Genomic DNA, 11,611 nt, shown 5'->3' on the forward strand with positions numbered 1-11,611 from the left:
GCATCACACTGTGCATCCCCCAAAAACACACACAGCTTCCCCTCCCGCTGTCATTTCGATCCCTTTTTTCCCTTAGAAAAAGACGGAGCAATTACCGGTGCCTCCCATGTGGCTCAGGTCTGGGAGCAACAAAGCGAATCTCCGGTGCGAGAGAGATGGAGAGCAAAGGGATGGAGGGGGAAAACCAAGGCACGGAGACATCAAATGTAAAACAATAATAATAAAGCTAAAATAAAAGCAATAAGAGGACCGAGCCGCGCTGGCACTGTTAGCAGCCCCAGCTCTGCCTCTGGTTCAGGTGTGGGATTCCACATCCCCAGCAGCACCCGCAGGTTTAATCCGAAGGATCCAACTCCCCAGCGAGCACCGACATCGCTGAGGAAGGTGAGCGGAACCGCACGCAGCCCCGCAATGAACCCCCGCAAGGTACCGCCGTGACCGGCAGCCAGCGCTGACCTGCCGGCAAACTTGCTCGGGCTCCCGATGTCTCCATCTGGGGCCGACCCGCATGCGAGACAAAATAAGAATCAAAATCATAATAATGAATTAAAAATAAAAATAAAACCCACCCCCTCTTTCTACCCCGGAGGAATAATCAAGGTGTGGAAGAATAAAAAACCCCAACTTTACCTAAAGGGTCTCAAGGTGACGAGACATCTCCTGACCATTATCTTGCCATCCGCGTTGACTGTGATCATCGTTCAAAGTTGCGGGGCCAGCGGGGATGGGGGCGGCCCCCGCACCCCCCCACCCCCACCCCACCCGGCTCCGCGGCAGCGTGCGGGGCTCAGCGGGGCCGCATGGCGCGGTGCGGGGTGCGGAGCATCCGCTGCCACCGCACCCCCCCACCCCCTCTCCCCCTCTTTCCCTCTCCCCCCCCCAAAGCCGCCCTCCCTACCCGCTGCCCATCCCGGGGCCGCTCAGCTCCGCGCAGCCCCGCGGGCAGCTCCGCGCTCCGCCCCGCCCCGCTCCGCCCCGAGCCGCGCAAGGTGCGCGGGCACGGCGTGCCATCTAGCGGCTGTTCGGATGGGTTTTCGGGGGGGGGGGGGGGGGAGAGAAGGATATTTATTAATGTATTTATTTCTGCATTGCTTTCTTTTTTTTTAACGTCTTAGCCCGAATTTAGGTGATGCTGTGGCTTCGGGAAGGGAGAGGAGGGGTGGTCGTGGAGTGTGGATGCTGCGGGGGGAGCGTGGTTTTGAGGGACGGGGGGAGGATGCTCGTCCCTCCAGGTGGCAGATGGCAGCACCAGGGGTGGGGGCACAGCGGTGCAGGCAGCAGCATCACCCCGCAGCCAGGCTGGAGCTGGGTGCTGACTGATTTCGGGGTTACAAGGAGCTGGGTGAGCCCCACTGCTGAGGAAGGGGGCTGTCTGGAGTCGTGCTCTGACAGCACCAACCTGGGGCTGTGATGCTCCTTCGAGACGTTTTCATTCTGGGGGCTCACAGTGATACCCCACAATGCAGCTTCCAGCCCCAAGCAACCAGGCCCGAGGTAGGGCAGCATCCTGCACAGACAAAGAAAGGCCATGGGAGCTGAGGTAGGAGAAGAGACTGCTGAGCTCAGCAAAGGTCCTCCCAGCTCGTGCAGCGGGGAGGGGACAAAGGTGACAAGCACAAAAAGCACTTCGGGATTAAAGGATGCACACAGAGCCTGTGGGTGCCCCTCTCCAGCCCCCAGCAGCACAGACCCCGGGCACTGATTCCTGCATCAGGGGTGATGATGCCACCCTACCTGATGACCTACATCGGGGTTGATTTAAGTCAGCAGCGCTCCAGGTAGCGAATGCTGCAACAGCAGCAGGCACAGCGAGCTAGCAGACAGAAGACAGCTGGAAATTCTCCATGAAACAGCACTTTTCTGCTGAGGAGAAGTAAGGAGAGGGAAAAAAAACCCAGCCACCCAAGCCTGCCTGGCAGGGGGTTGTAAATACAGAAGATTTATATATGAGCTGGGTTCAACTTGTCTGCTCTTAAGCATCTGGTTTTCCTAACCTGACCTTAGGGAAAGGAGAGGAGCAGAGTAATAAGGACACTGGGGGGGTCCTGCTGCCCCATCTCCATTCCCACCCCTTCTATCAGGAGGCTTTTGCTTCTAATCCGAGCTGTGAAAACACCTGACAAACCCACATTATCCCCAGTCAGTATGAGAGTGCTGCTCCAGCAGGGCCCTCAGCTCGGAGCCCAGCTCAGCACACTGGCACTGGAAACCTTCCTAATCCCCATCAAAGCACAACATGAAGCAGTCAATGGAGCAGCCAAATCAGTGCCTCCTGTGTGCCAGGAGCGGCTGAGGGGGAAGCAGCATCCCACCCCAAAGGTGCAGAGCAGGGACTGTGAGGGTTGCAAGCAAAAGAGAATGAAATGCAGAAGTCTGCTCCTGCAATCCCTGTGTTCCAAGCTTCTCTTCAGGCTCCAGCCAGCACATTAAGTGGCATCTGTCCATTACCCTGCATGGGAGCATGATGTTGCATCAACCCCTTTAACAACGTGCAAAACCCCATCAGTGCAGTGATGAGCGGGGAACCTTGACCTGCAGGTGCAGTGGGAGGACACAGAACCTGCTGTGCTGCTTGTGCAGATGTGCCTCACCCTGCAGGGCACTGAGCAAGGCTGTAATGGGAGAATTGCTCAGGCAGGAGGAAAGGCATTGCCCACACACACAGCCCAGCAGGGTGCAAGGGAGAAACTGCATTTACAGCAGTGCCCAGGGAACACAAAGCCCATTCAGCTCAAGGGAGCACGCAAATCTTGCAGCTGATATCCTGCGTGGCTTCAGAGGCAATAAACTTCACTCCTCCTTTGGATGTGACATGGCCACAGCCCAGCCAGAGCCAGCCCTAATGGTGCAGGATGTGTCCCCATGGTGGGAATGTGGCACCCTCATCCCTGCACAGCAGCAGTTTGTCCCTTCCCCCTGCTGCTGCCTGAAACAAAAGCTTAATTAACTACAGCCCGCTGTCTGCTTGGAGTGATAAATCTCAAACCCGAGAACGGTAATAATGCAGTGAATCATCTTCTATGGAGGCTGAGGAGCACTGGCCTCCAAAAATCAATATGCTGAAGTTCTATGTACGTAGACACGTGTATGTTTGTTATTATTTTGAAGCATGTGAATTGGGCAGCAGCAGGGAAAGGAGAGGATCAATTCGGCAGCCATACACTTTCTGCTCCAGCCCTGCACCCCTCCAATAGGTTGCCCATAGGGGAGGTGGTGCCCCATCCCTGCAGACAGCCAAGCTCAGGGATGGGCTGTGAGCACTGATGGAGCTGTGGGTGTCCCTGCTCAGCACAGGGCTGGCACCCGATGGCCTTTAGGGTCCCTTCCAACTCCAACCATCCCGTGATTCTATGATTCAGCACTTCCAAGCCCCAGGGCTTGGCCCCTGCCCACGTTTCTCCTCCCCATGCCATTGGGTCTTCACAGAAAATGAATGATTGCATTGGAGGAGGATCACAGCGAGCCACCCAGCTGTAATACAGTGACAAGCCACTTGTCTCGAGTTCTCCCCATGCACAATTTTGCCCTTAAGATAGGGAATATAATTTGATTGCAGGAGCTGCAGTGCCCAAACGCTCTGGCTGATAAGATCACTTACCACAGTAACTCCTCCGTTCCCCTCAAGGGATGTGGTGTGGATGGGGATAAGGCCCTCCTCATCGGTCTCTAACAACTCCCCCTCCATCACTGGCTCAGCTTCAATTATTGCACTGCACCTCTGTCTTGAGGGAAGCCTGATGGGGAAAACACAGCTCCTGGGAAGCCTGAGGCCTCACTGCACACCCAGGTCCCCAAAATGCTGAAAGAACAAGAGTCAGGAAGGGACTATGCCAACAAAACATCCACCCCAGCACCCAAGTTGGGACATAGCCTGGTCAGCACAAAGCACAGCATCCCACAGTCCCCATCAGCATGAGGTAACCTCAGCACAGCCCTGCATGGGGAATTTGGAATGCTCCCACCCTTGCTTGCCCACCAGCGCAGTCCTTCCCTTCCATTAGATGCTAATGCACTCAGAGCTCAGGAAAACAGAGTGAAGGATCGCTCCTTAGATCCCCACAGGATTATGTGTTTTGAGAGCAGAAGGGAAGCTGAATTTCTCTTATTCCTCTTGGAGAAGGGAATTAGTGTATTTTTCTTGTGGTGTTAATTACAAACAGCATTGACTCTGGCTTAACCAAGGGGAAAAAATGAAAACAAAGGGTGAAAGGAAGGCCCCCACCAGCAGTCACTTCCTGACTGCTCTGCTGCAGAGGAAGATGCCCAGAGGGAACAAATGGAGGTGCACAGTGGAGCCCTGAGATGCACCCACATCACTGCAGAGCTCTGCTGGAGCCTCATTTACCCCTGAGACAGCAGGGACAACTCATGGCCGCAGCAGCTCTAGGCAGACCATGAAGGGGGGAGATGCTGAGCCCCATCCCCAGGGTAATAAGGCATCCTCCTTTGGGTGAGCTTGGTTGAGGCTTAGCATATATCTCCATTCCCCATCTCAAAAACCATCCCACAGCCTGAATTCCCTCTCCTAATGAAGCCCCATTAGGATAAGGATTAAAGCAGGGCTCTCTGCTCTCCCGTTTTGGAAGCAAGAAGCAGAAGAGACAGAGCCCAACCCGTGCTGGAGCTGCTGGATGCCCTCAGTGCAACACACCCTGCACTCCCACTGTATTTACTGAGCCCTGAGCCCTCCTGCACCCCAAGGGCTGTGCAGAGAAATGGCCATTCAGAGCAATGGGGAGCCCCATCCCTGCCAAAGGGCATCCAGAACCACCCAGCAAATCATCTGCTGACCAATCCGGATCACAAAGCAGCAAATGGGGAAGCCCCCAAGCAACGGGCTGGCAGCACAGAGTGATGAAAACAAACCTATATCCAAAACCTGCATGAAGAAAAATGTTCCCTTTTCACGTACGACAAGCGGAGATCATTTCAGATTTTTATGATGATGATTTTAGAAGGGAAATAAGCATATTTCAATCCAGTCAAGAGTGAAATTGAGTTTAACAACAAAGCGATTTCTATTAGCAGAGACCCAGGGGAAAAAAAAATAATAAAATGAAATAAAATTCAGATGAATCGAAAACTCAGAGAGAGAAAAATGCACCAGACAACATGAAATCAGGAGCTCCAAGGGGCTTTGATTTGATTTGCTTTGCTGCCGACCACCAATGCTCGTAACAATGGGCGCTGTTGCTCTGCTCTCTGTGCTTGGCTGTGCAGTGTTGAAGGGCTTTGTGCTGCTTTGCTCCTCACGTTGAGTCGCTCCTGCTGCACATGTAGGTCTTTGGGTTAAAAACTGGAAGTGTGAACAGCCATAAAATATCAAATCCGGGAGCGATTACACTGTCCTAAATCTTTATGGGCTTTAAAGATGAACTCTAATGGGCAGCTCCGCTTGTTTCTCCTCGGGAGGAGTCAGGACTTCAATATGGAGATAAATTGATATTGATCAGAGCATATATGATTACGTGGACTTTTTTGGACCATTTCCTTTCATTTTTCTTGCCTTTCGCTGCTCTTTTCCTACAGACAAAACCTTGGCATCAAGTCAGCACTGGGGTCAGCAGGTAGGACAGCACAGAGCCTACAGGCAATGCAATGCCCCACTGAAAAGCAGTCCCAATCCCTTTGAAGCCAATGGGGCAATTCTGAGGGTTGAGCTGGAAGGATCCGAGGCAGCAGCTCCTACAGCATCCACGAGGATTGATGAACATCCAACAGGAGCAGCAGCCAGCCCTCAATTCACCCCCCAACACCTGCATTGAGACTCTTGCAATTACCGCTTTGTCTCCTCGATGCTGGTAAATAATTCAGGCAAACTCCTCTTTTTTTTTTGCTTTTGTTTTCATTTTAATTAATCCACATAGAATTTGGCCCTCCGAATGCAATCGCAGCAGCGCAGGAACAGCAGGTAGAGAATCTCATTACCCAGCTTTACCAGCCAGATCCTGCAACCATTATTAATAGAGACTTCACCGCATGGGGAATTAATAAAACCTGATGGTGAGGGGGAAGGGAAATGCTTCTCCTGAAGCACGTCACACTTGTCCCAGGGATAAGGCAGTGCTGGGGATGCTGTGCTCCATGGAGCTCCATCGTATTCTCAGCAGCACTTTCTGGGCTCCCCATCCCCTCCAAGCCCAGAAGCGCCATCTCCCCATGGCTGCCATCACCATGCATGGGCTGGGAAAAGCCTCAAGAGCCAAAGCAAGACAAGATCAGGAGGGACATCCCCACACATCACTGCTGCTGGTGGGATGCAGTGTCCCCATCCCCATCCCTACACTTCAGCACACCAAGGAACTGTCAGCACTGCTCCAGTGGCTTTGCAGAGCTATGAGCACCCCAAGGTCCCAACCCAAGAGAGACAGTTGGGATCAGTCCCATGCCCATAACTCAGTGCTCAGCTCTTTCTCCTGAACTGAGGCACAATTCATAGAAGCATTAATAGTCAGAAAAGACCTCCAAGGTCATCTCATCCAACCATCAACCCATCAGCACCCTCTGGACACAAATATGCAGGGACAAAAGCAACAGTTGGTGACACCTGGAGGAAGAAGTATGGCATTAGGACTTCTTCCCAGATATCCTATTGCCGCAGCACTACACCAGAGAGGACACTGCAATGAATATTCCCAGAGATACCCAAGAAATGGGCGACTGGCCTAGGGAAAATGCCCCAGGTCCCACACTGGGCACTGCAGAGAGACCCTGGGAGAACCAACATGCTCAGGTTTGAGTTTCTGCAGGACTATTGGGACTCCAATCAGGCTCCCACGTGTTGTAGAAGGAAGGCATCCCATTCTGTCCTATAAAATGGGGCCACCAATCCCCTCTCCTAGCAATCCCCAGGTTCAGTTCAGCTCAGGGCTTTTTTTTTGCCTTCATCAGCCACGCTTAGGCAAACAGCAGTACATCAATAAGCAGCTCTAATTAGAGGTGCTAATAGCGCTGGGAGCTTGGGGAAGGAAGGAGGGAGAGCGGTTTGCAGGCTGAGGAGGAGCAGGAGATGCAGCACGTCCAGGATTTGCCTGTTCTAAATGCAGGGAGCTGCTCACACCCAGCACGGAGACAACTGAGCTGCAGGAGCCCACGTGAAATTGCTGAGGAAATATCCCCCGTGCTGACTATCTTGAATTATTTATGCAAATGTTATTACGCATTCATACTTTATGGAAGCCTTGAAAAGCTGTGATCCTGCTTGTTCACAACTCCTTTCCAGAAAGATCTCGAGCTGTAAGAGTGGGGACATAAAGGGTGCAGGTTGCACCTCAGGGACCTCATCACAGAGCAGCAGTGGGATGGCAATGATCCTGGGGCACCTGACCCTACAAAACCGGGCTGCACAGCCCCATGCAGGGAGCCATGTATGGCATAGGTCCTGCAGCACCATCCCCTCTACCTGGCATAGTGATGGCAAACAAACCAAGTGGACAGGATTTCCTCTGCACCATGCAACTTCCCAGCTCTGATTTTGGGGCAGCACCTCCACCTGCTGCAGCCTCCATCACTGTATCCCTGGAAACTGGAGCTGGAAGGAGGTGACATGGCTCCCTCTGCAAGAAGGGGGAAGAGGAGCAATATGACTCCCTGCTCCAGGGATGGAGGTTGCTCCTCCATCACCCCATGTGCAGTGCCCCTTCCAGGAGATCACTGAGGCTGTTGAGGATGAAGAGGAACAAAGGGAATACTCAGGGAGGTATTCAGGCTGTGCTGCTGGCCAGTAGAGCAGGTGCTCAAGTAAGGACACTGGAGCTCCTCATGGTTCCAGCATCCCTGTTCCATGCACCCCATATCCCAAGTGGCCCACCAGCACTGCCTCCCCACTGCCACACTCTGATCTGAGTTCTTATTTCTTTACCTTTGGAGGCACGCCAGGAAAAGCTCACCCAGGCCAGGCTGTCTGTGCCTCTGGTGATTGCGTATGTTTTAATTACAGAGCCTTGCCAAGCACAGAGGCTGGAAACTTGAGCTCCAGTGAGGCACAGCGGGGCAATGAAGACACACAGGCTGAGCCATGCTTTGTTGTGCTGCTCAGTGCCTCGTTTATCACTCACCAACCACACAGGCACAGTGAGCCCACCAGCTCTGGGCAGGGAGAGAGCAATACCCCTCACAGGCTGGCATTCATCAGGCTTAGCCTGAGAGGATGGGGCAGCATCAAGCAACTTGGAGATGCAAAGGCAAGCCTGGAGACTCAGCACCGGGCATCCTCTGGGAGCCTGCATCACTATCAGTTAGCACAGCACTGGTGATTTATTAGGAGAGCTGCTATCTGCGACAGCTGTGAGCCGTAAGGCTGTAGGAGCAGCATCTGCTCCAGCAGGGAGGGGTTACAAAGAGCACAGGGTGATTTATAGGGGGAAAGCTGTTGTTTCAGCACAGGGCCTGACCCCTCTCCTGGCATGAGCTACCCTGGTTGAGACCTGCCCTCAAGCATGAAGGGTGATGAGCAGTGCTAAGGGGATGGAGCATCTCTCTGCAGCCAGGATGTGATGCCTACCACTGGGACTGCCATCTCTGCATGAGGCCACCAAGCCCCAACGGCTGGCAGGTGCTCCCCTGTTCTTCCATAGGACACAAAGCAACACCTGAATGCTACAGCTGGCTGTTCAGAACATACCTTTGATTAAGGGCTGTAAGGATGCTGCCCAAACACTGAGCATCCTCCTGTCCCAGACCTACAGCTGCACACACAGGGCTCCTCCAGGCAGAACAAAAAAAATGAGTCTTTCTCAATGTTTCCTAAGGACACAATTCCTCCTTTAAAATTACTTCTTGCTTTTTATCTGGAGCCCAATGTGTGGTACCCAAACACAAGGAGGGGGGATTAAACTGCAGGTCTATTAAAAATGATGAAAGACACCTTGACAGCGTCCCTTTAATGTAATTAAAAACCTATTTAAAGGCGTGCCAAATGTTTACTAATTAAATGAGCGCTTCATTCTGTAGACATAATTAAAAAAAAAGAAAAGTAATTGTGATACTTTTTAACAAATCCGGGGCTTTTAAAGAAATAATTACTTGATCAAAACGAGCTGCTAAATTAAACCATCCTTTACCCGCTGTTACTTTTCCTCTTCTCATGGAATTATTAAGGTTGGGAAAGAGCTCTAAGATCATCCAAGACCAACCACCCTCCTCCCACCAGCACTGCCTGCATCCTTGGAACTAATCACAGTCCTTGGATACCTGTGGGATGGTGACTCCAGCACCACCTCCCTGGGCTCTGTGTGGCTTTTCCAATGCCACTAATCCAAGGTGACACCTACCCAAACCAAGTGGTTGTGAAGGCAATGAGGTCGCCAAGCATCTGTGCTGGCTCCATGCTGCTGGATCACAGGGTCCTCTGCTAGCAGATGGAGAGTCTGATGGCATGTGTTGATAACGGATTAGGATGCTCATCTTTGATCTCGACTTCCTCCTCGTTAGCTGATTTCTGAAGGGCCGCTGCAGGGAGGTGTTACAAGCCATTTATTAACACAGGATGAACCGCAACGCTGGGAAAAGCTGCTTCTGTCAAAGGCATGTGCAGATATAAATCCACCCCCTGCCTGAATGCACTCAGCACCTTTCCCCCACAGGAGGCTGGAGCAGATTTGCTCACTCCTTTTTGGACTGATAGAATTTCATTGGTGCAGCCAACCAACAGTGTCTGACGTGCATTTATGTGCCAACAGGGTAGGCACCTTAAATGCAAGGCACCCAGGGCAGAACTGGAGGATCTTGGAGGTCTCTTCAACTTCAGTGATTCTAATATTCAAAACCAACAACATGCAGTGGTTATTTTGACCATGAGCAGACACACATTAGCAATGATCCCATCTCACATGTGGGGAAGCCAAGACCTGCTTGCAGTCACACATCCAAGACCAGCCAAGGAGCCAGGATGGAGGCACAGAGCTGAGCTCCGTGGGCTGCACCTCCTCTGTCCCACGCATGACATAAGGTGATGCTGTAGGAGTGAGTGATGCTGCAGGGTGACAGCCTGAGCCCATCTTTCAGGCCCACGCTGTCAGGATCCTCCTAAGGAAATGCTTTTCTCAGCGGCTCAAAGCACCACCCCTAAAACAATCAACAGCCTGCTGCATATTTAATCTCATGCTTCACTACAAGCCGAATAAATTGGCTTTCCTCTTAATCAACAGCAGCACACGGCATCACTGTGCCAGGCACTGCCTGCTCCCAGTGCTGTCACACAAGCTGCCCTCTGGGGTGCAGACCCACAACCCACTCTCCTCTGCCCACCAGCACGTGGGGCATTTGCAACAAAGGCCCCAAGTGGAGGCAGGACAGCACTGGGGGCTGCTCCTGTGTCTGCCTGCACATCTGAGGATGATCAATGGCTCAGCATCCAAGCAGCAATTCATCTCAGCTGGCTGCTTGCTGCCTCAGAGTCAGGATGCAGCACAGGCACCGCTTAGCCCAGCCAATTTCCTGTGCTGATGTTTCACCCACAGCCCCTGCGGGAGAGACTCATTAATTACAGAGGCTGGAATTGTCTTGCTGCTAGATAAGGGGGGAGGCAAACCCTGGTCAGTAGCCATACATGCCTGGTAGTGCGATATCCTGGTAGAAAACACGGCTACCAACTGGCCCTGGTAGGCACAGCAGGGCTCACACACAGACAGCCCACCTCACTGCTCAGAGCCTTGCAGCCAAGCCCTCAGCTCATAACTTCACTGTGTTGAGGTTTCCTAGGGAGGGGTTTATCGACAGCAGAAAATCAAGTATTTCACAGCAATGCTTTGCGGTAGAAAGCACTGAGCACTCTCTGCATCTAAGTACTATTGACATTTTAAGTCTTTAATTCCATCAGAGACAAAAACAACTTCATTTGAGAGCTCGTCGATGACCCAAGAACACCATCATTCTTACTGAACACAGCCTCTCATTAGAATATTGACCATCAAACTGCACTTCCAGCTGCTTGGAATACAGCAGGGTGCTCCAATGCAGCCTAAGATTGCAGGGTAAGTAGGGTCCCCATGAGCATCACAGTGCTTTATTCAGTTGCTGGCCCCTCTCCCCTAAAGCCCATCAAACCCCTTTCTATCAATGAGGGCACAACACGACTCTCCCTCACCTCATTTTGTTACCCACACGACGCTCCCAGGGCTGCAGGCTTCACATCCCCATCACTGATGCTCTGTTTGTTTACTGCACAACATAAGTAGTATTTCTATTGCCAAGCAAACTTAAATCCAATCGCTTTCTGCACAAGAAGCTCAGTGTACATAGTGAGCACCCCCCTGCTGAGCACCCACCCTGAGCAGGGCACCCAGCCCTGTCCTCTGCCACTGACTGCGGAAGGGCAGCACCTCACCAACACATCTGAGAACTTACAGAATTAGGCTCTTCTAAAGCATAATCATTATAATTACACATAAATGTCACTGAGCTCTGCCTGTGATTGCAGCTCGATTTCGCTCCACGTTAAGGATGGCACGTGGATGTGAGCACTGCAACGTCTCAAGTCTCGCTCATGTTAATCCAGAAAGTCCAACTTCAGCTCAAGTTCATGCTGGGCCATCAATGCACAGGGAGAAAGTACCTTACAGCACCCAATGCATGGGGTTGTTCCCACCTCACAGCAAGCCGAGTGCAGAAA

General features: G+C 52.2%; 1 protein-coding gene across 3 annotated transcripts in view; it reads right to left on the reverse strand.

Annotated features, from left to right (window-relative positions):
• MGAT5B (alpha-1,6-mannosylglycoprotein 6-beta-N-acetylglucosaminyltransferase B) overlaps positions 1 to 948 on the reverse strand; it is a 37,702-nt gene extending 36,754 nt beyond the window's left edge. For 2 of the 3 annotated variants that reach the window (XM_015879800.3, XM_015879799.3), the window contains exon 1: positions 631 to 918. In XM_015879800.3, the coding sequence (XP_015735286.1) occupies positions 631 to 698 (68 nt within the window). In that variant the 5' untranslated portion in view covers positions 699 to 918. Of the gene's footprint in view, positions 1 to 630 lie in introns of all 3 variants that reach the window. The other variant, XM_032448269.2, reaches the window with a different exon arrangement.
• Positions 949 to 11,611: the final 10,663 nt, after the last annotated feature.

This window comes from Coturnix japonica, chromosome 23 (assembly GCF_054131305.1).
Source record: "Coturnix japonica strain WE chromosome 23, WE-NBRP24, whole genome shotgun sequence".
NCBI classification, from domain to species: Eukaryota; Metazoa; Chordata; class Aves; order Galliformes; family Phasianidae; genus Coturnix; species Coturnix japonica.